Here is a 25,838-nt window from a genome sequence, read left to right as displayed (position 1 = left end):
AGTCAGCCATTGACAAGATGTTTTTACGTTATGTGGGGGCAAATTGGTGCCTCTGATAACGTCAAACCGCCAGATTTATTCCGGGGAACCACCCGAAATTGCACATTTTGAATTAGAGGTTGGGCTTCACCGCATGACACGAGCACCGTGCGTGCTAGCATTTTTTTTTTATATCTGAAAAACTGTTCCGCACAAGTCGACATTTTTTTTAGGGTGTGTTTTTGAAATGTTTACCTACAAAATATGTATTCTAATTTTTTTTCTACTACCGGTGGTTTGATATACACAACTCCTTTTTTATCATTTTTTCCGACAACTTGACAAAAATTTGGATTTTGATATTTTTTTTCACAACTATGATATATAAAAACCTTTAAAAAACTGGTGTTATTGGAAAGTTCGTTAAATAATCTGCATTTTGTTCTCCTGCAATTAGTGCCTAACCAATTTTTTAGCAGGAAAAAAAATGTTTTCTTGGACCCCTAAAATTGCTCAATTTTCTGCGGCAGCGAAAGAGTTAAGCTTCACTTGTGCCCTTGCATATTTTGCCCCTGCACAGCTGTTGCCCCAGAGAAACTCCAGCAGAGCAGGCCCCAGGGCACCTGTGCTTGGTGTACAGGCGCATGCAGATGTCGTAGACGAGTGCCCTGCAGGAGCCGCTGGCGTGGCCCTGCAGCCTGCACACGCTGGGCAGCAGATGGCGCCAGTCGTCCGCCGTGGCCACGCCTGGCAGCCGGGCGCAGATCTCCAGGCTGGCCTTCTGGGTCGCCTCGTCCCTGCGCACGCCCCCTCTGTCAGCTGGCCCATTTGCGGGCCCGCTATGATGGGCCATTCGCGGAGCTGGCCCATTCGCGGAGCTGGCCCATTCGTGGAGCCATGCATGCATGGCCCCTGCACTCCCCTGAGCACCCACTCTTCCACCTGGCACCTCCTGCACCAACTCGTGAAAATAGTAAGTGGTTCCTCAGCTTTCCCCTTCTGAGTTTGCTCTGTAATCGTGCCCTCTGGACCCCAACCAGAATGACACTCTTTTGCAGGGGAACAGGCCTGTCCTTCCAGTGCCCTAGACCCGCTGAAATTGGGCTGCGACCCGCACTCAGCTCCTCCGCCATTCCCTCGGCCGCTGCACGCACAAGGGAAGAAAAGCTGGCCGGCTTCACCCCAGCCGGGCCCAGTGCCGCACCCGTGTGCCAGCAGGTCGAGGAAGCCGAGCCCCTGGAGCTTGTGCAGCGGCTGCTCCAGCTGGCCGCAGGCAAGGGCCACCACCTCCAGGATGGCCACCCGGAAGCCCGCCAGGGCCCGGGGAAGCTGCAGCATCGCACTCTCCACGCACCTGCGCACACAGGGAGCCAGGGCAGCCTGCTGGACCCACTCCGCTGGAGGGCAGCCCAGTCACTGTCCTTGGACTCCACAACCTCGTCACAAAAGTAGCCACCGCAGGCAACTGGGCGGGGCCAGTTAGCCAATGGACAGGCCTGCCACACACTTGGGTTCTTTCTGTGGTCGGCAGGTTCAGCATACATGTTCAATCAAATTGACAAGAAGGAGACAGCTGATCAGTGCGCAGAAACCTGCTTCCCTGAAGAAGGACACAACCTGCCTGGATAGAGTGACCTCCCAGCCTCCTCTTCCTTCAACCGGCGCACACTCGACGGGATAAGCAAACGCCGCAGAGGTTGCAGCGACGCCAAAAGATTTTGCCCCTACCAAAAGAAGCAACTTCACCAGGTCGTGAAGTGGCCATTGTGGCATAAAGTCAACATCTGCCGCTTTGCCTGCACTAGTATCTCGCAGAGAACCCGCCCGATGACGTTACTGTTGGCTCCTCCTCCCTCGTCCCACAATGCTCACAGAACAGTGTCCGGTAAACCAGAACAGTGTTTTACAATGATTTCTACCCCTTGTTGTAACACTACTGGTTACCAACATTTGTACCATCACGTGTGAGAGCTTGTTGAAGGCACGAAGGAAGTCCAATCGCAGCCATGCAGAATGGGGAATAATTTTGCAACCTGCAGTCGCATCACAGCTGCTTGCGAGTGCGAACACTGCCTCCCCATGCAGCATGTGTTTCCAGCCGTCGCACGACATGCATGCGTCAAGAGAGGGAGTGCACCTCAAAGGGACACTAACCACAAGGCACAGCAGGCCCCGAATGGATGGGTTCACTTAGCCATCTAAGGAAATGAATGTGGCATTCCCAAGATAACGGAGGAAACAAACCTCTTTGTTTATTTATCTATTTATTTAAAATACTTCACAGGCTCTTTTGCAGGGCATCGAGTACGGGGACGTAATGAGATAGCCAAAGGTGAACCCTCGCCCATGTGGTGGTATGTGCCACACAAAGTGGGGGTCTTAGAGTTAGTCTCGGACTCACCGCGGACTCCCCGAGAAGCGGTCCGGCATTCGATTTTCCCATGAATCCCTATGCCTTCGGGGAATCGTCGGACTACCCGTGGACTATTCGCGGCGAGTCCGAGACTGTAAATCCAAGAGCCCCAGTGTCGCCACAAGTGAACCGGCAGAGTAGATCGAAGCATGACAGTGACGGGAGAAGAGGAAGAAGAAGGAATATTGATTGGTGATGAAGCAGGGAGGAATCGAATGAACGAGGGCTCTAAAGGCTGCCTGCAAGACGCCCGCTATGCAGTTGCCAGGCGCCTGGAAACCCATCGAGGCCTTGTTGACCCACCTCGGAAGATTGCAAGACCCTCCTCCACTCCTCTCCCCCCCGTGCACCGTAGGTTGTTGCTATTAGAAAAATGTGCAGATAAACAACTGCCCTTTCCCTTTTCTAACATTTATAGATGAGAGCCATGGCGCCAAGGTTTTCCACTAGCGGTACGTTGTGCTTGTAAGCAAACGCCTTCGGCATCGCGAACGCAAACTGCCGTAAAAAAAAAAAATCCAATGGCATTCTAATTACGTCCCGGGCATCTGTTAGGAGACGCAGACGTGCTCCCTCAAAACACGAACACAAAGGAAGTTAAAGCCACGCTGCCGTTTGTAAGACCCTGCAGCAGCGGCTGATATGGAAAGATAAAGAAACACGAAACATACCGTATTTACTCGCATAATGAACCCACTCGCGTAATGAACCCTCCGCCCACTTTTCTTGTTGAGAATTTACTTTGACTGAATAAAAAATGCAGCGGGAATATGTTTTTATTTTAAGCATGGTTGCTGATACTGTAGGCGATCGCAGTAGCTCGATATCATGCTACAGTACACACAGAAGTGCTAAAAATGCATTCCAAGAAAAAGAAATCTCTTCCGTAGCCGGAGACGTGAGCGCGAATGCCGAGGCTTACAATTTAAAAATTGCTGGTTTGCGGTGCGCCACCTGTTGAATGAAAAACAAACCTTGCGCCATAAAAACATTTCGGCGTGCGAACAAAGCACCAAACGTACTCCGCACTCCTTTCCTGCTATTTGATGTTTAATCTTGTTCCGCCGGCGTCCGAACAAAGCACTAAAATAGTTCGCACTCCTCTGCTCTCGCTGTTACACGACTTCGCCGTTACGCTCCGTGGTTTTGTTGTTCACCTATGTTCCAACCTTTTTTGTGGTATGGCGGCGCGGCGTTTTAAGGGGGGGACGCGGCTTCGAACTTTAGAAAAATGACCAAAACATCGTTTTTTTGAAAGCCCCATATTCGGCTTCTATGTTTCCTATTGTGTGCGTCTGCAAAGTTTTTCCGCTGAAAAACGTCGCAAAGTGGCATAAAAAAATATAGAGATGGGCGAATATTCGACAAATTCGAATATTCGATCAAATATTTTATTATTCGAATTCGCTTCGACTCGAATTCAAGCATTCGAAAATTTCGAATTATTCGGCGCCACCGAATACGCTGGCAAGGTCTTCGATCGTTGGCACGGACTGCAAGTGGCGCAAGCAAAGCGGCAGTACAGTGTAGCGGCACGCAGCCAGCCATTCACGTATAGCTGCTGTCAGTCCTATCGCCATCCCTAACACGTTTTGCTTGAAGGTGGGAGATAGAAGTCAAACCAATCCATTCAGCACAGCTCTATTTCCAAAATGGCGTCAACGTCATTTGGCGCGTCGGAAGACGATTCACGCTCAATGTTTGCAAATCCAATATGGAAATACTGCTCCAAGCTTCCCGGTGGCGGCACAGCGCGGTGCGAATCGTGCCAGTCCGTTTTGAAGACCCCGACCGGAACGACTACAACGCTAGTGAGTCACCTGAAGTGACACCCTTGCAAGTACAATGCTTACTTATCCGACCGCCAGCGTAAAGTAATGGTGGCCTCAAAGCGGAGCGCGGGAAAGGAAAGCTCGTCTCTGGTTTCGGTTGCATCCATTGTCAAGCCAAAGCTCCAGCCGACGTCCCCAAGAGCGAAAGAGTTGACACGAAGAATCGCCACTTTCATTGCCCACGGCCTTCAGCCGTACAGTGTGGTCGAAGCTAAACGCTTCGTGGATATGATCAACTACGCAATGCCCGAGTACGTCATCCCTTCTCGAAATAAGTTTTCAAGGACGATTATTCCAGACTTATATGCAGCGAAGATGAACGAGTTGAAAATGGTGTTGCGGGAAATTTTCTCCCGGGGAGTAGAGTGCTACACGCTCACAACGGACGCGTGGACGTCGCGAGCGGGCGACAGCTACGTGAGCGTGACCGTTCACATGCTGGATCATAACTTCGTGCAGCATGCGTTTGCCTTGGCATGCAAAGCAATGCCAGAAGGTCACACGGCAGACAATATCCTGCGTTTTCTTCAAGTGGTCGTAAAAGAGTGGGACCTTCCCGAAGGCATCCCTACCTTTGTTGTCACGGACAATGGAAGAAACTTTGTTTCGGCTGTTGCCAGGTCGTCGTGGGAGGGACTGCAGTGTTTTGGACACGCTCTTCAACTGTGCATTAGTGATGCAAAAAAAGAAGTCTCAAGTTTTGCCCTACTCTGTATGAAATCAAGGTCCACCGTGGGACACTACAAGAAAAGCGCGCGAGCACAAGGCAGGCTCCTCGAAATACAGAATGACTTGCACATGCCGGCCCTTGAAGTTATCCAAGATGTCCCAACCCGTTGGAACAGCGAGCATGCAATGTTGGCAAGGCTGCTAAAGCTTCGGGCTCCTATTTCTGTAGAGCTGTCGGAGTCAGACTCGGTGGAAAATCTGAGCGCGCAAGAGTGGAAGCTGATGAATGCCATAGTCAGATTCTTCAGCCCTTAGAGCAGGCTACTGCCGAGCTTTCTGCAGACCACTATCCAACTCTTTCACAAGTTATTCTGCTCCTGCACTGCACGCGTGTGATGCTTGAGGAGCACGCATCTGGAGCAGACGAAGCAGCACCTTTTGCCTCTAGTCTCTTGCGCAGTCTTTCGACACGATTCCCCGACATCAAGATGGCCAAACTTCCAGCACTTGCCATGCTGATTGACCCACGCTTCAAGAGTACCTATCTGCTACACCACGGAAGCTGCAAAGAAGTGGGCAAGAGCATTGCTTGTGTCTACTGTGGAAAAGCTTTTGCCGTCACAGCAGAAACAGGACCAAGGATGTTCTGTCGTGCCAGAATCAGCAATGGGTGCGACAAGCACTGTGTAGACTATTTTTTCTACATTGAGCTCCACCGCATGTCAAGAAACTGACAATGGTCATACCACTAGGCAAGTCTGCGACTACCTGAGTGCACCGCTGCTGCCTCGAGCAGAGAACCCATTGGACTGGTGGAAAGGTCGTGGGAGCCAATCGTACCCAACCCTGGCTAAAGTAGCTCAGAGGTACCTCTCCATCCCAGCCACTGAGACAAGAAGTGAGAGACTGTTCTCAACTGCAGGCGGTGTAGTTAGCAACTGGGGGGAGCTGCTTCTCACAGAGCATGTCGAGCAGCTTGTTTTCCTTCATGAGAACCTGTAACTGTGCCGCCAGCTGTTGACACGAGATGTGCAGCATTTGCAGTGCTCCTATTATTTTTATAACATGAACATTTGATGTTACCTTCCCCCAGTGTTCATAAAATAAAAGTGCATGAACACAGTTCAAACTCACGAAACTTATTGTATGAGTATCAGTTACTTAAGCACGTGCATTTTTACGATGAATGATTATCATTTTCCAAAGTATGTGAGAAAAAGTAGTAATGATATCGAACTATTCGATTCAAAATTATTCGAGAAAAACCACTATTCGCTTCGAATTCGATTCGAAGCAAAATTTCACTATTCGCCCAAGCCTAAAAAATAGTTTTGCCAGATGCGGTGACAAACTATCAGCACAACAGGGCGAAAAAACGGCAATTTTCGGAGCGCTGTATCTCCGCCACGGTGCCACCGTGCGCGGCCATTTTGATATCGTTAGATCGGCCGAGCGTTCGTCTTTCCGGTTCCGCTCGTCTCTTTTATCTTCGTTCATTCACAAACACACAAATGGCAGAAAAGAAACGACGCACAAACGAAGCTAGAAATAGATGCTGAAGCGCTATTCGTCCTCCGGTCGGGGCTCGCTAGGACGACCCTCAAGACTGGGTGTCACGGCGCAATGCAAGGAGGCGGCCGCCTGAGCTGCGTAGCGTGGGCGGTTTGAGTTCATTTTCGCTGCTTCGCTCGGCCACGTTTCTGTTCAGTCTGTGGTATTCAACACGGACGTTACCGCGATGGGAAGGCCTGAGATCACGAGCCAGATTACGGGAAGTTGTGTGGCTCGAAAGGCGGAGGTCATCGAATGCTTTGTGGTGTGCTTGACTCTACCGTCGCCAGACCCCGGAGGGCGAAGCGGTGTGCGCGCTTGAGATAGCGGTTCGTGAAGTGAACTTTCAGTCAGATTTACGATGTTTACACGCTTAGTTATTCCTGTGTTTTGATTGTGGGCTCACTAGCCTTGGGAAAGAAACGGTCGACGCGTCAAACGCTGCAGCGCGCACGGCATAGCCGACGCGCATTGGAGCATCACATGTCTGCGCAGCCGGTTACTATTGAACGCGAGTAGTTGTAATTAATGCCTGCGACATTAGATTTAATCTCAGAAGCGACCTGACAAGCCATATCATAGATAATCAAAGTACGATATGTCGCAGTAAGCGTGCGCAGCGAGGCACGCGAGCCATATCGCCTTTCTTGCGTGATGTTTCCCGTGCACTTCTAATAATCATGCAAACAGGTTTGAGTTAGGAATACAGGAATAAAAATATGTTCTCTGCGTTAAAAATTTACCTTACTGTTGCAGCATTTACCAGTGTTTTTTTAAGGGAAATTATTGATACCAATGCATATAAAAGTTGCTGCGCCAGGCAAAGTAATAAAACATAAAAGAAGCCACAAATTTTCAAATTTTAGTAAAAAAATGCTTCACTTGTTGCCATGGGGAGAACACTGCAAAGGCAAGTTGCCCAGTGCGATACAGCCAACCAGCTAACATACTTTGCATTGAAAGCCCATTGAAAGCCATTTCCGCCTCCGTTTGGTCTGTTAACTGGGCTATGTACTCTTCACAAAGGAGCTCAAAATAATGTTTTGTGGAAAGAGAAAGGCTGTAAAAGGCACTCCAATTTCAAGGCAAGGCCTTCCAGAAGCCCCATCTTCAAAAGGACATGAAAGGCTACAACCGTGACGACTTTTGATAAGTGAAACCTATGTTGCAACTTCGGAAGCCGTTTTCTCAAAACAGTTTTTTTTGCCACCTGTGTCGCTTGTTCCAGGGATTTCTTCGTGACCGCTGGGTCTATTTTGATTCTGTTTCTTGCATTACATTCCTTGATGAGCAATTCAGGTCGTGACAGTCTTGGTTTTCCAGATTTGTTTTTTGTGATTTTTTTTTATTCAAATAGTCGTTCACACTCGACATGCCTGTTGCACATTAATGTCTAAAAAAATGAAAACTAAAAAACACTGTTTTAAAAAAAAAATTCTAAAACTGTCGCGACCTCGTCCATTCATTTGGGAATGCAAAGCATTTGGGAATGCATTTGAAATTTTTATGGTGTTATCACAGAAGCATTTGCGGTTGCTGTGCCCATTTTCATCAAAATCTACAATGAAATAAAAAAAGTTGATTTTGAAACCCCCCTTAACTCTTTCACGACGGCGCCATAGGCAATCGGAAGCCGGCGTCCGATAATTTTAAATCTCCCGCAAAATCTGAAACCCGCGCCCCACAGACAACTATCGCCATCTGGTGTGTTCTTTGGCAACTTCTCTTTCAATTTCGGTTTCGTTTGTTTATGTGTCTCGTGTGGTGGCGGCGTAGCGAGAGAAATTTGAACCGAAGGGGAGGGGAGGAGGAGGAAAAATGGCGTTGGGTTCGCGCCGCGCTCCGCACAGTTGGACTGCTGTAGCAAGCACTTCGGCAGCTCCTGCTGTCGATTTTTCTGATTCCAGAAGCAGTGAGGGGTCAAGCAATGATGTGGGATCTTCAGATTTCAGTTAGGGCGACGAAGCTCCGGTTCAGGTGCCTCGCACTTCAACAAGCGCTGGCAGGTAATTTCGTTGCGACTCCGCGCTGTATTTATAAACAAAACGTGCTTCTTATCTGACGACTGCGGTTTGATTTTGTGTTTAGGGTCTCGAGAACGTACGGCCGGGATATTTTGCCAAATGCACCGCGCTGTATCGCGCTATCACCTTCAAGATAACCTGGCGCTCGTGTCAGATTAGTGCTGCAGGGTTCACATGCGATGCTTGTCGAGAGCGCTCGATTATTTTTTTTCTTGTTTTTTACCACCGAACTGATAAGAATTTTGTGCGAGGACACAAAAGAGTATACCGTAATTACCCGATTCTAATGCGCACCCGATTTTCCTGACAAAAAAACTAAAAAACTTGCACCTCCGATTGTAACGCGCATGGAACTGTGTGAGCAAGAAAAACGAATGCGAGAGAAACGGGTGATTTATTTCCGGAAGTAATCTCACTCATCTCACTCCTCGTCGCTCTCCGCTGACCACAACATCTCGTCCTCGGTGCCGTCAAGCACGATCGCGATGCCACACTTCGGAACTAACGTTCAACCATGGTCAATGGGATCGTGGCCCACGCCTCACACGCCCATCCCGCGAGCTTCTTCAGAGGCGCACGCTTCAGCCGACCGCTCGTTTTGAACGCGTGAGAGCCGCTGCTGCCATTGCTGTTATCAAGTGCGCAAGTGGAACGATTTGACGATTTGTGTGAACGCCGATAGAAAAGCCTAGGCGCCTATGCTTCCTGCGTCCGAAAAATCGTTGCTAAAAGCTTTGGTGCCATCTTGACATGGCGATGGCGATAGGTGGGACGAAATTTCCGCTGTTTCGGTTTCGTATCCGATGCATGCGATTTTTCGACCTATTTTTCCGGAAAAAAAGTGCGCTTTAGAATCGGGTAAGTACGGTACTTGGATGCACGTTTTACAGAGACTCACTCACCCTTGAGTGCCCTTGCGGCGTGGCACAGCCGTCAGTTGCGCTAGGTTGACGGGCCCTCAAAAAGCCAAAACTTGGTGTACAGAGTTGAGTTATATATTGAATCATAGCCAAGGAACGTAGGAACAATTTGTATATCTTAAAATACCTGAAATAATTTTTAGTCTTGGTAAAAGTGCCGATCTGTGTTTTTCGTATACTTTTCTTGGGGGCTTTTTTCCTGATTACTTGACGAATAAACTGTAAGGTATTGTACCTTTAACAAAACTGCTGCTTTGTGTTTGGAAGAGCAATCTATAAGCTACAATTTCATGCATAGCAAGGCTACGTGTGTCCAGTAGCTCAAGAGAAAAAAAACGTTTTGTGGAAGCACTTAAAATCGGCCGTTTTTCCGCCGTAACGAAAGAGTTAAACTACGGTGGTGGAGGAGCATGCGCTGCTTATGGAAATGGCGCAGCTGTGTGGTACTTCAGTGTTGACCCAGTGTGTGTAGGCTATGGGCGAAAACGAGAGGTTTTCGGGCGGTGAACAGGGGTCGCCGTGTGTTTCGTGGGCCCAAAGGAAGTTGGCCAGTGTGGGAAAAGAAATTTTGGAGTGCCTTGACGGCACGGAAGACGGTGCGACAACAAAAGTGCAGCTGCTAGCGACTTCAGTGAGGAGGGAAGCTCCATGGCGAAGAGGGACGATGGCGAGTTGCGAATGAAATACAGTCGAATCTCGATGATACGATTCTGGGTGATACGAATTTCGGGATGATACGAATTTCTGAAAAGTCCCGGCAAAATTGCATTGTTTGCAATGGGAAAAATTTCGGCTGTTACGAACGGACCTGCGCGGCCCGGCGGATGATACGAACGAGCCGGCGAGGCGCCCGACTGCCGAACAAGCAAGTGACGGCTCTCCCCCCATTTGTCACTCTTTTTTCTCCAGAAACGGCCGGGCTGTTGTTTTCTGCTCGCGAAAACGCGCCCCGCACGCCCCATGCGCGCCGCGACGAAACCTCTCGCACGCTGCGCGCGCCTATCTAGTAACGTTGGCGCGCGCCGCGGCCGGCGGCGGCAACATGGCGGCGGCAACATGGCGGCGACTTCGGCCGCGAAGTGGCACGGCCGCTTGAGCGACTGCTTCTAGCCGCTCTTTAAAATGCCGCTCAAGGCAGACACGAAGTTTCTTGTGCCGTAAAGGAGCTGATAACGTTGGCGAAAACGGTACTATAAAACACCATCCGCGCCGCTAGTGAAAGCGCCCATAAAATATCTGCCGGAGTGCTAAGCCTAAACATCTCGGGCGGAGCCAGCGGGTTGTCTCGAGCGTTTCGCAAGTCGTCAGCGTCTTTTTCTGACCGAGGTAGGAGATACCGCGGGCGCGAAATCGTCAATGCGGCCTTGAAAATACAGCGCGCGCAAAGCCGAGGCGTGCGAATCGCGTACAAAAACGCACCATGCGGTTCACGCTTGACTGTTGCGGCGTGTAGCGAGTTTGTACACCGGGAGTGAGGAGACAAGCGCGAATCTAGGCGAAGCGTTACGCGCTCCAGAAAGGACTGCTTTGTGACGTGGGGGTTTAAAAAAAGCAGAAAAAAATCACGGATTTGTTCACACGAAAGTAAGAAAAGAAATAAACGAAAACTTTTTTCAGCGCTCAATTTTTTGGTCTGTGTTGGTTCATACAAATTTCGGATGATACGAATATTTTTCGCGGTCCCACGAGATTTGTATCATCGAGATTCTACTGTATAAATTTTATTACATAATTACCTACACGTTTTTACAAAAATGGCAAGGCTCTGACAGCGCTTCTCTTAGCAACTTTATTGTATGAAATTTCAACTTTTAAAAACCTCTTGCAATTTTTTTCCCGCATAATGAACCCGCCCCCCAAATTCATGCCGATTTATTCTGCAAAAAAAGTGGGTTCACTACGAGAGTAAATACGGTAGGTTGTGCCTCTGTTTTTAAGTGCCCAGCGTTTCAGTGATGATCAACAAAGAATTACGTTGCAATGTGGCTATGTCACACATGTTTTGCTTATACGCCTCGAGCTTTGCAATCGCTGCGCCACCTGCCGCCGCTTCTCCACGGCGTTGATGGGATTAGCGCTGCACGGCTGGTGGGGCTCATGCAGTGTTTTGGTTCTTTTTCGCTTCTTTTCGCCCTTCCACGCTTTAAATAACTTGTTACGGTGACGTCTGTAAGTAAATAGTATGTTTAGGGCACTTTGAAGGTCACTGCGCCTTGGTGGGGTCCTGAAACGCCAACAATAGCTATCCGGGAACGCGGCTTAGCGCCGTTCTTGGCCGCTGTTATGGGCGTTGGCGACGGCCGCGGCATACCACCGCTGTCCCTTCTGAATAAGTGCAGCACAATTGAATTTTATTGCAGACTCGTTTAGACCTGATACTGGCACAGTGTGAGGTGCATTTCGTTTTGTAGCGCGGACAACGAATGCGGCCTCGTTTCAAATATATACGTCGTAGAAAAATATATTTTGGGGATGTGATTACCCAATACCAGATAATAACTTGTGCCTTTTATAAGAATAGAAGCCACGCGAAAATGTTAAGTACCGTACTTACCTGATTCTAACGCGCACTTTTTTCCGGAAAAATAGGCCGAAAAATCGCATGTGTGTTAGAATCAGATACAAAACCGAAACTGCCAAAACAGCTGAAATTTTTTCCCGCACATCGCCATCTCCATCTCAAGATGGTGCCAAAGCTTTTAGCAACAATTTTCCGGGCCTAGGCGCCTAGGCTTTTCTATCAGCGTTCACACAAATTGATTGATTGTAGGGGTTAACGCGTCGACGCAACGCAGGCAATGAGGCGCGCCGTAGTGGAGGGCTCCGGATTAATTTTGACCATCTGGGAATCTTTACGTGCGCCGAAATCTCGTACACACGGGCGTTTTTGCTTTTCGCCTCCATCAGAAAAGCGGCGGTCGCAGCTGGGAATTGAACCCGCGACCTCGTGCTCAGCAGCGTAACATTCCCACAAATCGTCAAATTGTTCCACTTGCGCGCTTGATAACAGCAATAGCCGCAGTGGCAACAAAGGGTCGCCGCTTCCACGGCTTACGAGCGGCTCCCACGCATTCACAACAAGCGGTTGGCTGAAGCGTGCGCCTCTGGAGAAGCTCGCGGGATGGGCGTGCGAGGTGTGGGCCACGATCCCATCGACCATGGTTGAACGTTCGTTCAGAAGTCTGGTATCGCGAACCAGCTTCACGGCACCAAAAATGAGATGTTGTGGAAAGCGGAGAGTGACGACGACCTCTCGGAGAGCAACGAGGAGTGAGATGAGTGAAATTACTTCGGGAAATAAATCGCCCGTTTCTGTCGCATTCGTTTTTCTTGCTCACAAAGTTCCGTGCGTGTTACAATCGGAGGTGCAAGTTTTTTCAGTTTTTTTCCTGGAAAATCAGGTGCGCGTTAGAATCAGGCAAGTACGGTATATTCCAAGGCTGTGCATCCTGAAAGATGTGCACTCTTGCACGCCTTATAGCAAGAACCAAGAAAAGTTAATTAAACCACAGAAAAACAGATGGTCTTCAAGTGCAGAAGAAACAGAATAGCTCGTACGGAAATGAAAAAAAGTCAGTGCAGCTTCTGAAATGCTAAAGACGTTCGTTTAAACTTCAGCCGGATAGGACTCCCAAGACCAACTAGTGTGCGAAATGAACTGCTATTTCGTGATTAAGGGGAGAGGAGGGGGGGAAGGGGACGCTTAACTATCGTTGTGTACCAATGCGGAGCGAAATGGAATGAACGTTTTAGTAATCACACACACACGCTACGCGTCAACCTTACTCTAGTTTTTAGATTTCAACGAACAGCTGATCACTCGGCAGACGCATTTTTTTGAGGTATACAAGTTCACAACCGATAAAAGGTGCTGTTAGAAGAGTGGGATATCTGATAAGGCCCACTGATTTCCGTTTGTGCTAGATTCTGCAGGCTCCCTGCGTCACATATATGACTATGCTTCGAAGAAATGTTTAGTCGCGGATGCGCATTACTCTAGAAGGCCTTCTCCGTGCTGCTCCTGGAGGATATATGTCGCATATATGAATGTTTGCGGGCGCTCAGCTTAGTTTCAAGACACCCCAGCTCAGCTCAAGATGCCCCAGTATTAATTTTTTTGTCGTGTGCTGATCCCGGGTATAATTTTAGATTATCCATCATACTTATTTCGTAGAATGTTTGTGAAATTTATGTTCAGGGTAGAGGTATGATATTGGAAAGCATAGCTGGCGTGCGGTCAGGTACGAGTGCTCCGTTAGGTTATATAAGTGCACAGAACATCGTAGTGCATAGCCATAGCATGACCATTTGAGGAAACTATGCTTACGGAGAGACTGTTAGTAAATTTCAGGGCAGTGGAATCACAATCATCTCCATACGGATATACCAGTTTCGCGACGCTGTGTGATGCACACCTGGCGCTTGTACGGACCAAATGTACCAGACTAAGATCGCGTCAAACACATATACACTCTCGTAAATGTGCTACATTTGCGAACATAGTGACTGCTCCACACGAATATGTATTTCGAGCGCCTACAAAGGGTAAATCTCAATCGTGAACGGGCCCCGAAAGCAGCGGTGACAGTGGGGAGCGGGCCGGAGACTCCCGCGGTTGCTTTCGAACCGGGCCACTAGGGGGATTTCAGTGGAGTGGTGCCCCTACAGGCAGCGCTCAAGGCGTATAGTGTGGTACCGCTTATAGTGCAGATTTTCGAGTCTCCCGTGACATACGTTATCAGCGGTCTACACTGCACATATGTTTGGGAGCAATCCCGAGAGCTGGCAAAATCGCCGATAGCCGGCAAAGGCCGTTTGGCAGGGGGCTGGCAAAGATTGCTGTGCGAGTACCCTGCCAATAAAGTTTAATTTATCTACTATATCAGGCATTCTACCATGCACTAGAACCTACTCTGAACCAGTTCGTGTACCAGATGGGGAAATTTATGATATGTGAAGTTATTTCCCTTTGGTCCCAGAGAGTGCGCCACGTTATCACCGTTCACCCACAAAGTTGAAGAGGATTACATAACAGGCGTCGCTTTGTGTCCGGTAGACGGCAGTGTAGAGCATGGTGGCATTCCATAAAACAAGGCATTTGCTTGCACTTTTTCTATCGATTCAGTGCGTGTGAAGCTGAACACAGCTTTGTATTCGCCTGCCACTGGGTTGTGAGAGTCAACGAACTTATGTCGTAGACTACGCAACTAGAGTGCGTTAGAAGGCATGACTAATGTTGGACCATCCTCAATATAAGCAAAGCTTACCCCAAGTTCACAGGCGAAATTGAGTACAGTCGAACCTCGCTATAGCGAAAACTGATATAGCAAGTTATTGGATATAGCGAACTAATTACAAAGTTTGTTTGGTCACGCTTTATTTCAATGACACCTATTCTTTCTATAACAAAAGCAAAACTGTAAGAGCTGCGCGATATCGGCTATAACGAAGAAATATTTGGTTCACGCGAGGATAAACACTCGCCAGCTAGCATAATAAAAGCAAAACTTAAAGTGAGACAAAATAACGCTTTTCTAGAAGCCCAAGGCCCTTCATTGCAATGACACTGAAAAACTTCATTCCGCTCAGACCGTGAAAAGCCACCAGGCGAAGCCCAAACCCTCCTTCAAGTAAATAAGAAGGCAGGCCTGTTTTGCTGAACGAACTTTGTTCTGTTACAATTTCACGTTCTCACGTTCCGGTCTGTATAGTTCGAAATGCCGCAAGGAGCCAGATAAGAACTACCGTATTTATTCGAATATAGGTCGACCTTTTTTTCCCGAAAATGTGCTTAAAAATTGAGGGTCGACCTATAATCGTGACCGAAGAACCTCGACCTATAGTCGTGATCAAAAATGGCGAGCGCACCGAGCAATCCGTTTCTCCGTCACGCCCGGCGCTCCTCAATTTGAGGCGGCAGCGCGGAGCATCTAGAACAAAGACAGGCAAGAAAATAAAGGAAAAAATAACAAAACAATCAGCGTAAGAAAACCACCCACAGTCACTGCCGGTTATCGCGCATTACCTGCGGCCGAACCGGACACGAGCGAGCTGACGTACTGGCTAGAGAGCCAGATTGGCTTGGCTTGGTGTCTTCGGAGCCGCGGTAGCGGCTAGCGCGAGGTGGGGGTAAAGGTCACTTTCGCCACCTAGCGTAGCCACCTCGTGAACGGAACGGCGTTGCCTGCTTCGCTCGCTGTCTCCGCTGTCTCTACTATCTCCCGTTCTCCGTTTCATGCGCTTTCTTTGTGTTTGCTTCGTTGTGATTTGCGCATATAACGTGTTTCTCGTGCGCATTTCGCGATGTCACGTCGGACTTTAAGCGGCGGGTGATCCTGTTTGCTGAGAACTTGAACAACTGCGCCGCTCAGCGAGAGTTAGTCGTTAATGAAAAGCTGATCAGGGGATGGCGGAAACAGCGGGACGAACTTTTTGCTTGTAGGGGACTGCGTCGTGCGTTTCGTGGCCCTACAATTGGGTGGCACGATGCTCTCGAGAAAAAACTCCGGCTGCACATGGAAAAGGAGCATGCGAAAGGACACCGAGTGTCCTGCGAAGGACCAAAACTACACAGTTAGCGCTGTGAGGCGGGATTGGCCGTTCAGCCTTCAAAGCCAGTCGGGGGCGGGGGTGGGTAATGAAATGCGGCGCATGCGGCGCAAGTTCCGACGACGACGCAGTGTGTGGCTCCGACCAGTGAGGTGACCGCGTTGTAAATAAATGGGAGTTTTAAAAAGTTTCCTCAAGTTTTTTCTTAAAAGTATGGGTCGACCTATAATCGAATATATTATTTTTTTTTCCGGCGACCTCAATTTTTAGGGGGTCGACCTATATTCGTGCTCGACCTATTTTCGAATAAATACGGTACCTCGTTTACAGTGGGTTTGGAGCCTAGAACAATGCATTTTTTATCTAGGATTGTTGTGTGAGCCAGATTGCCAATTTATTAGAGCAGATTTTTACCTCTACGGTTATAATGAATATCGGATATAACGAACTAATTTACTGCCCCAATAGTACTTCGTTATAATGAAGTTCAACTGTAATTACCTCACAACAAAACCGAACCCAATCAACGAGAGAGAGCAAAGTGTCCAAGACCTGTTTTTCAATACCTGCAGCTACGGTCGTCAAAAATGGTCGACTATATTGAATTGATTCATTGTGGGGCTCCAGATTAATTTTGACCACCTGGGGATCTTTAACGAGCGCCGAAATCTTGTACACACAGGGGTTTTGCTGAAACTTGGGGGGAGGGTTCATTACGCGGGAAAAAAATTGTAAGAGGTTTTTAAAAGTTGAAATTTCATACAATAAAGTTGTAAGAGAAGCGCTGTCAGGGCCTTGCCATTTTTGTAAAAACGTGTAGGTAATTATGTAATAAAATTTATATTTCATTCGCAACTCGCCATCGTCCCTCTTCGCCATGGAGCTTCCCTCCTCACTGAAGTCGCTAGCAGCTGCACTTTTGTTGTTGCACCGTCTTCCGTGCCGTCAAGGCACTCCAAAATTTCTTTTCCCACACTGGCCAACTTCCTTTGGGCCCACGAAACACACGGCGACCCCTGTTCACCGCCCGAAAACCTCTCGTTTTCGCCCATAGCCTACACACACTGGGTCAACACTGAAGTACCACACAGCTGCGCCATTTCCATAAGCAGCGCATGCTCCTCCACCACCGTAGTTTAAAACGCCGCGCCGCCATACCACAAAAAAGGTTGGAACACAGGTGAACAACAAAACCACAGAGCGTAATGGCGAAGTCGCGTAACAGCAAGAACAGAGGAGTGCGAACTATTTTAGTGCTTTGTTCGGACGCCGGCGGAACAAGATTAAACATCAAATAGCAGGAAAGGAGTGCGGAGTACGTTTGGTGCTTTGTTCGCACGCCGAAATGTTTTTACGGCGCAAGGTTTGTTTTTCATTCAACAGGTGGCACACCGCAAACCAGCAATTTTTAAATTGTAAGCCTCGGCATTCACGCTCACGTCTCTGGCTACGGAAGAGATTTCTTTTTCTTGGAATGCATTTTTAGCACTTCTGCGTGTACTGTAGCATGATATCGAGTTACTGCGATCGCCTACAGTATCAGCAACCATGCTTAAAATAAAAACATATTCCCGCTGCATTTTTTAGTCAGTCAAAGTAAATTCTCAACAAGAAAAGTGGGGGGAGGGTTCATTACGCGAGTGGGTTCATTCTGCGAGTAAATACGTTATACATTGAAATCACCTCTAATACACCACAACCTTTCATGCAAATATTATTCTGTTTTCTATCTGTTTGCGATGTGACACAAAACATTTTCACTCGCTATTGGTGAAGTTCCATTGATTGTGGCGCAGCAGCCGACAGCGGCAAGCAACACCGTGCAATTGAGACACAAATCAATCCAAGGTGAAGGTGGAGAAGGCGCGCAGTGCCTGCGGCCTTTCAGCTACGACAACTGCCATAGCCACTCATAGCCCTGATGAAAGCAGAACCGTAACCACACTAAACCGAAAGCACGATGCTTCAGCCAAGCTTACAGGTGCGGGGAATCCTGGTGGTTGCATCTTGCAGCTCAATTTGGGCTCTGCGGCACAGGGCAGTGCTGGTAAACGTACAAATATATAGCGCAGAAGATGAGAGACACAGACAAGTAGACACACACGGCGCTAGACACATAGCGCCGTGTGTTTCTACTTGTCTGTGTCTCTCGTCTTCTGTGCTATATATTTGTAAGTTATGAACCAACAAGCCCAAATTTCCACGCTACTGGTAAACGTGTTATGGCGCAACAGGGGCTGGTCGGCACAGGCTGGCACAGGTGAACAAGTTTGGCGCTCAATGGTGCAGATGACGCACTTGCTCCACCCGTGGAATACCGTGCGATACTGGAACAAGGCGGCGGCATTCATTGGCCATTTGAGCTTTTAACCTTCACCCTCAGCAAGGCCCGACAGCTAGATGGGGAGAGGGCCGACGAGCCAGCGCTTGATCAAGGCAGCGACCGCCACCCTTGGGCATTCCTTCCCTCCACCTTTCAACTTCTTGCTGTGGTCAGACATGACTGAGTACAGGGGCTTGGGGTCCACGATGTTGCCACTCACTCCACCAACATTTCTCAAGGATAAAAGTTTTAATGCGCAGCATTCTTTGCCGAGTACCCCCACAGCCAGGACCGTGTAGCGCCCTGCATTCCCACAATAATGCACACGTTGCGGAAGTTCCACCTTCAAATTTTATGTCGGCATAAATGGCTTAATTTATTTATCTATTTAAAGATTCCACCCTCACAGAATTGGTCCAACAGAATTATAAAAAACAAAAAAAAAGAGAGAAAAAAATATATAGAAATACTCAAGATGGCAAATGCTCTTCATTTACACAAGAATGCAGATTTAAATGGAAGTAACACCTTTAATCAATATAATAGCATAAATGAAGATAATTGGTCAAACAGAATTCAGGAAACACGAAAAATTTGGCTGTAAAGATATCAGTCTAGACAAGCAGCATAAGAATGCTACGCATTCTGAATTTCCGCTGATCTTTTTTTTCTATTACTTAACCGGGTTTGTTTAGAATTAAACTCGGGCTCAAATTTTCCTACTACAGTCGAATCCCGCTACAACGAAATTGACGGGACGCGCGAAAAATTTCGTTGAAGCGAAAATTCGTTGAGGCGAAATCCGCCCCAACACACCACGGAAAGGCCCGAAAAATAGCCCCGTATGTTTCCGCATCATTGGCAGCAAAAAAACAATGTTTAGAAAAATGAGTGACGTGCAATAACGTCATGTTTATTAACAAACATACCAATGGTTATCTGTGTTCATTGCAAGCAAAGAACGCGTTACGGAGGGGGGGGGGGGGGGTGAAGAAATGCAGGCGCAAAACGTATTGCTGCACAACAAGGCGCGCCCACCGAGCTGATTACTTGCAGATAGCTGCTAGGCCGTCGGAAGCCCCCCTGCTTGTGGCAGGAGCAGTGCCGTTATCTTATCTCTGACAGGGCACGGCAGCTACTGACCTTGGCAGGCAAGACGCGCGCGCTTGCATTAAACATGACCGCGCGCTCGCGACTAAGATAGGATGACTTGGCTTCAAGACCAAACACGCAAGCATGATTTTTGCTCTTGGCTATGAAGAATGGTAGAAGGAAAACGGCAAGGACAGCTGCTCACGAGCCACAACGCACACATGACGGCGCCGCGCCAGCAGCGGAGCACATTCGTGCAATTTCAATTGGATACAGATTGGCTGTAGCTCCGGCTCCGGCTTGGCGAACCGGGCCTGTGCCTCATGTAAAGACGGCCAGCCACATCGTTATCACCATCAAACAATGGCGTCCGCCTATGAGTTTTTTTTTTTTTCGTGGCGGTGTGGGCGCACCGCGCATGTTTTCGGTGAAACTTAGCGTCCTGAATGTTTTAAAAGTTGCAGATAGCTGGCGCTATGCTTATTTTATTGTAAAATAATTGTTAAAACCCAGCCCAATTCACCGAAAATTTCGTTGAAGCGAAAGCAAACCAGAAAAATGGTTCGTTGTGCCGAGGACTTTGTTACATTGACTTCTATGGCTAGCTGACGGGGAATTGGAAATATTTCGTTGAAGCGGAAATTTCGTTGAAGCGGACTTCGTTGTAGCGGGATTAGACTGTAGCGCTACTGCAGAAACTTACTTATTTACGCACGCTTTCTATTAACTTCCGGGCAAGAAAAACCCACGGAGTGTTGCAATGCATTTTTTTTGCCATGATGCAGTTCTTTGCCAGGGCTGAGTGTGATGCCACTGCAGCAAAGCAAAGCCACTCTGTGCATTCCGTGTGCCCTGGCGGGGGAAGAGTACCTGGCGGCCAGCGGCTGGTAGAGGCGGCAGATGTGCAGCAGGGCCAGCAGGTACTGGTCCCGCTGGCCCGCCCTTAGCAGGGCGGCCAGCTCCCCCTCCACGGCCCCTTGGAAGGAGGCCTGCACCCCTGCGACGCCCTCGTTCATCTTGCGCAGCGTCAGGCCCAGCACGTCGGCCACGGCCGTGTAGCACACGCGGTGCTTGCTGGCCAGCAGCCGCGGAAGACGCTCCAGGATCCTGCCACCAAGGGGGGAACGTGAACGGGCCAGCCTCTCTGCCTGCCCCCCTTGACAACCATCCCACATGTCTGCAAACCACCCCGCAACTCAGTACTGAACTGCCGCCCTCAAGGAGCCTCCAACATGATGTCACCCCAGGTACATATAACAGCTACACTGGGTCCCACTCAAAAGGCAAGTCGATAACTCGTGGCAAAATCAATCATCACTCGGTCATGCAATCCATTCGAACAATTCCAAAGCAACTTGGTTTACAGGTCAGCCTACAAAAATAACACCCCACTGACTACAAAAGCAACAACAGACAGCGCTGACACTACCCACATGTGTTGTCTGACACCGCCAAGCACTGTAGTCGAGAGTTTGACGCAATACTGCCTGGTCAGGTAAACGCGTTTGCATAAAAATGCAGGGCACTGACCCATGTTCAAGCAAAATGGACGTTTTGGGATGCGTAGGGATCCCTTGTTTGCGATGAAATGACGGCTAAACTGCAGGTTCCTAAGTAGCATTGAGCGCACGATGAGGAAGTAGGTGTGGTTTAGAGTGCCAGATCATCTACTGATTGTGTTGCTTGTTGTCTGAATAATTAGTTATTCAAGAACACAACACTTTCGACCTCCATCCTCGCAGACCACTTGACCTCCGTTGGTGGATATGGGGACGCCACCCCCCCTCCCTCCTTGCGTTTCTTCATGAAACGGGAGTTAACCTATACTTTTAATGTAGTATTTATGCCATCGGGTATACTTTCGCAATAAAAAAAAGGATTGAGCCTCGCTGCAAAATTCTTTTCCGTGGCTATGGTGTCCCAGTTTATGTCGTGGTCCATCTTCTCGGCAAGCGCTGCAAGTGCATTTGTCATTGCGTGGCCCTTGGTGATGTCACTCTTGTGCTGCTTAGGACGCCTGCAAACATTTCTGCTTTCGCCAATGTATACCGGTCCGCAGTCGGCGCAAGGGACCTTGTAGATCCCCCCACAGAAACGCGGCCGAGGGAGAGGATCCTTCACATTTAGCAAGCCACCCGTCAATTTCGTTTTCACATTGGTCCTGCCTTTTTTATACAAATGCCGAGAACTCTGGGATGTCTGTGTGGTGTTATTTTTGTCGGCTGACAGGTAAATCAGGTCAATAATGACCCAACTAGCCGCCTGATTGTTGCAACCAACCTGTCTGTGATATGAATGAAATGTGCACAAGTGCAGTGCGCGAAGGGCATGAAATTTACCTTCAGTGGCTACCAGGTCATTCTGGTATAACAAGCAACAAGGTCTCCGATGCGGCTGCCAGACCTTTGGATGCCCACACCGTTGGAATGCCGTTTTCCAACGGGGATAGCAAAAGCATTTGACCTAGGATGGAAACTCCAGCTGCCAGCTTGGCAGGATCGTCTGAGGAGATATGCGCCTCTCCATGTGATAGATGTTAAGTGTGATTTCCGGCATCCGCGGGGTCGGCCCAAGCGCACTGAAGGCGCGCTACACCGGCTGTGGCTTAACACTGCATACACCCTTGTGTACTATGCACTCTACTACCGACAACATTAGGCACATTTTAAGCCACTGCCCGCGATATGCTAGTCAGCGGGCAACAGCACTGAAGGCACTTGTGCGACTCCAACATGGTTTTCTCTAGAATTCTCACACTTCCTTGGACCCTAGCAAAATCATGATGAGGCAGTGCTGGGAACAAAAACTCTGCTTACTTTTCTCGCGAAAACAGGGCTGGAAGAGGTCCTGTGAACCTTCTGAACATTTTATATATGCATCTCTCCTCCCTCCTACCCCTCTTTTTTTTTCTCTCTCTCTATTTTCCCCTGTTGTCTCACTGTATTCACCCCCATCTGGAGTAGCAAGCCCTACCGTTGGAGTAGCTGACCTCCTCAGCTTTCATTAAAGCCTCTCCCTCTCTCTCTCTGCCTATTCTAAAGCGCCCGTGATTGTAATGTACAGATAAGTTTGCTTAGAAAATTTGAAAAAAAAGAAAAAAAAAAGCACTGACAGTTACTATACTCCCTAATGCGAAACTTGTGCCCAGCACGAGCTGCAGTTTTCTCAGTCATGGCACATATCTGCTGCGCCTCAGGAAGTGATCAAGCGATAAGTGAATGCATCGAGGCACGCGCTACTCTGCTGTTATCTTGGAGCACGTCCCCATCGCTGGCCAGCGTGCTGTTCCGAATCATGTTTGAACCTTACGCGCAAATGTCACACGGTTCGGATTAGTGGCGAACAAAACATGTCTTATGGAGAGGGAGGGCGGAGAGGGTGCTTACAGTGCGGTGACGCGGGAAACCAGAGTGAGGGGGAGGCAGTGGGAGATGACACCATAGCCGCGCATGCCGCCCTCCCCCTCACCCTTCATTAAATGCTCCTCTCCGTTTTCTTTCTGCCACCGCTGCTGCGTTCAGTCACTCGGTTGCGAGGACGCCTACACCACGAAGCCCAAGTAATGGCTTCCAGAGGGCTGCGCCCTAAAATTATCACGCAATAAAACTGGTGTTCCACAGACTGCAGCCACAGCTCAACGAGAGTGTAAAGTTGGGCTTGTTGGTGATGCATTCTTCTTGTAGACAAAGCGCGAGGCAGACACAGCACGAGAGAAGAGATGGGACGAAGACGAGCGCTCATCTTCGTCCCATCTCTTCTCTCGTCCTGTGTCTGCCTCGTGCTTTGCCTACAAGAATACAGCTCAACTGTGGGCTTTGCAACAGACAAGGGCTATGGAAGCCCTCCGGCCACAGATATGGTGACATGCACCGAAATATCCTGCACACCTGGGGCATTTTTGCCTCAGTTGGAAATCCACACTTCAGAATCGACCTTGTGCTGAGCATCACAAAACCCTAGCCACGACAGATGGGTTCACGATCTGCCACGTCACATGTACAACTTAATATCCCGTGAGCAAAGTGGGGCGAGGTGACACAGAGGGCAAGTTTTGTACCGAAGTGCACATGTTCAGACCATCACGGGCCAAGAACAAAAGTGCCCTTGTGTTGAGATTTTGAAATGCCCAGATGATCCGAATAAGTGTGCAGCTTCCCTCTAGGAGGAAGCAGAGACAGTGATCCCGCAAGTGCAGCACACTCTTCACCTGTATCACCACCATTTGCCCTTTGCAGTGCTGCAGCAACAAGCCTCAACAAAACTTGAGCCAATTGGTTCACGCTTCACTGGACAGAATAAAAGGGGCAGTAAACAGACAAAGACGAAGTAGACACAAAGGTCATATAAAGGCGCCATGTCACCTGTGAATGTCCTTTGTGTCTACTGTGTCTTCGTCTGTTTAGCGCCCCTTTTATTCTTCCCAGTGAAGCAACAAGCCCTTCACTACAATGCACCCCATAGGCCGGGTAAAAGCCCACTTGAAAACACCTCTGCCAGCACGCTTCTTTTCTCTGCGAATTCACATTCACTGGCTGAGTCATGGCACACACAAGCTTGGCTGAATAACTCATCCTCAAAGGCTCTACACCCCAGCACCTGTGAACCGGCCGAAGCGGCCTCCCACTTTCCCCTGCCTTACCTGTCCAAGGAGCGGTCCGCAGTGTCAAAGGTGACGAGGTCGTGGGTCACGAAGATTCCAAACAGAAGCACAGCTTTCTCGTCCTTACTGCTGAGCTCAAACTCCTCCATCTGCTGCACCACAATGCTGGGCAAGAAAATCACAAGGGTGCTGCTGTCAGGCACCGCCTGTGAACAAGACCGCTAGCATGGGTGCACTTTAACTCCGGTCCGTTTCTGCCCTCTGCGTTCAACAACCTCCCTCGCTGCCCATCCAGATGGTGCCTCGGCAATCAAACAAGCAGGTTGTGGCAACACAGGCTGAAGGAGGGCCACTCGCTGCATACGCTGGCGTGAAACAGCGTGAAGACCGAGGGAACACAGGTGCGTCTGCGTTACTTGCGCTGTCCCGTGTTTTTCCGCTGTTTCACACCAAACAAAAAGGCCGACCAGTACTAGCAGAAGTCTGCAATGCACAACCTAGGAGATGGCCATCTGTGCAACGAGGCACTGGCGGAACTACACGCCAGAGACGCGGGAGCCCGCTATGTAGACGCAGCTGAGTACGAGAACGGAAGCGGTTTCGCCGTAACCGTGGTCGACGTCGAAGGCAACGTCAGGGCGTAGTTGAAGAAAGTGGTTATCGCCGACCAAAGGCTTAGTTAAAAAGGCTAAAAAGACGTTTCGGCTTCCATACGGAAGCCCTGTATCTTTCTATGTATCTTTCACCCGACCTGACAAGTTTTCGTCAAACCTTACATTTTATAACGTCAGGGCGGCGCCCAGTACGAAGAGCGACCAACCCGAAGAAGCTGAGGCAGTGGCCATAGCACCAGCCCTTAAGGGAACACGCAGGTCGAAAAATCGCCATTTTTTCGAAATATGTCGTTTTTTTGTTTTCACTTGCATTATCATCTTCATTTCAGTCACTTGAGAGAGGTAGGCAAAGCCTTTTTCTCTCAATCAAACCGCTCGCCAGCTTCGTATATCTGCGTAAAAAATTAAAAAAAAAATATTTCTTTCCACTTGTTTTGAGACCTCCCACTGGGTATTTAAATCACGTGACGCGAAATCGGGACTGCCATTGGCTCTCGCCGCTTGTGAGCCGCCATCGCCTCCGTCGTTTCGTTTGCTACTTTGCGCTATCTTTTCCTTATCGTGTGTTGTTAATCATGAACGGTGAAAAGAAGCACGACTTTCATCGTCGCAAGTCCCGGACTTCACGCCCGTACAAGGGAAAGCGAAAGCGGCGCGGCATTGTGGCGATTACAGCCTAAGCCGGCACAACCGGCACGGCGAGGCCTAACGGCGACGGGCCTTCAAGCGTTGCGAGTGCGGCTCAATCAGGCGAGGCTGGTTTTATCAGTGACTCTATCAGCTTTGTAAGCGCATCGGAGAAGTTTCAGCCTTCCAAGGCGGGGAGACAGTCGGCAACGGTAGTGGTGCAAGCACAGTTATCTCCGAAGTCGACAGTCTGAGTGACCTTGTGAGCGGAGCCGTGTGCGCGATGTGCGGGAAGTACGAACTCGTCGTAGTTGAGGTCACAAACAAGCGGAAGGGCCTCGCATCGGTACTGGAACTCAATTTCAAAAACGTAGAGTGCCCTGCAGGAGTGGTTTCTTCTGTCTACTCGTCGCAGCGCGCTGCCGCCATCGGCCGCAACCCGGAACTCTGCAGGGGAAGTCCCCGTGATAGTTTCGCCATCAATGTAAAAGCGGTACTAGCTGCACGCGCGGTTGGCATCGGACACGATCAGCTGTGCAGGTTTTGTGCCATTCTTGGTCTACCAAAACCACTGCACCAAAAGACGTTCCACAACATTGCCAAGAAAGTTCATGCCGCGGCCACAGAAGTCGTCTCTGACAACCA

The 25,838-nt window shown here is 49.1% G+C and overlaps 1 protein-coding gene across 6 annotated transcripts in view; it reads right to left on the bottom strand.

Moving 5' to 3' along the window:
* Positions 1–25,838, bottom strand: part of LOC144168766 (DNA-dependent protein kinase catalytic subunit-like) — a 477,503-nt gene that overhangs the window by 198,524 nt on the left and 253,141 nt on the right. For all 6 annotated transcript variants that reach the window (XM_077697734.1, XM_077697729.1, XM_077697730.1 and 3 more), the window contains exons 53-56: positions 23,992–24,117; positions 20,223–20,459; positions 1,184–1,333; positions 603–776 (exon numbers count right to left, since the gene is read on the bottom strand). In XM_077697734.1, the coding sequence (XP_077553860.1) occupies positions 603–776; positions 1,184–1,333; positions 20,223–20,459; positions 23,992–24,117 (687 nt within the window). The remainder of the gene's footprint in view (positions 1–602; positions 777–1,183; positions 1,334–20,222; positions 20,460–23,991; positions 24,118–25,838) is intronic.

The sequence above is a fragment of the Haemaphysalis longicornis genome, unplaced genomic scaffold, assembly GCF_048455015.1.
Source record: "Haemaphysalis longicornis isolate Haplotype H1 unplaced genomic scaffold, Haemaphysalis longicornis Haplotype H1 scaffold_2, whole genome shotgun sequence".
In the NCBI taxonomy this organism is placed as follows: domain Eukaryota; kingdom Metazoa; phylum Arthropoda; class Arachnida; order Ixodida; family Ixodidae; genus Haemaphysalis; species Haemaphysalis longicornis.
Note: the sequence above shows the minus strand (reverse complement) of the source record. Positions and strands in the feature narration are given on the sequence as shown.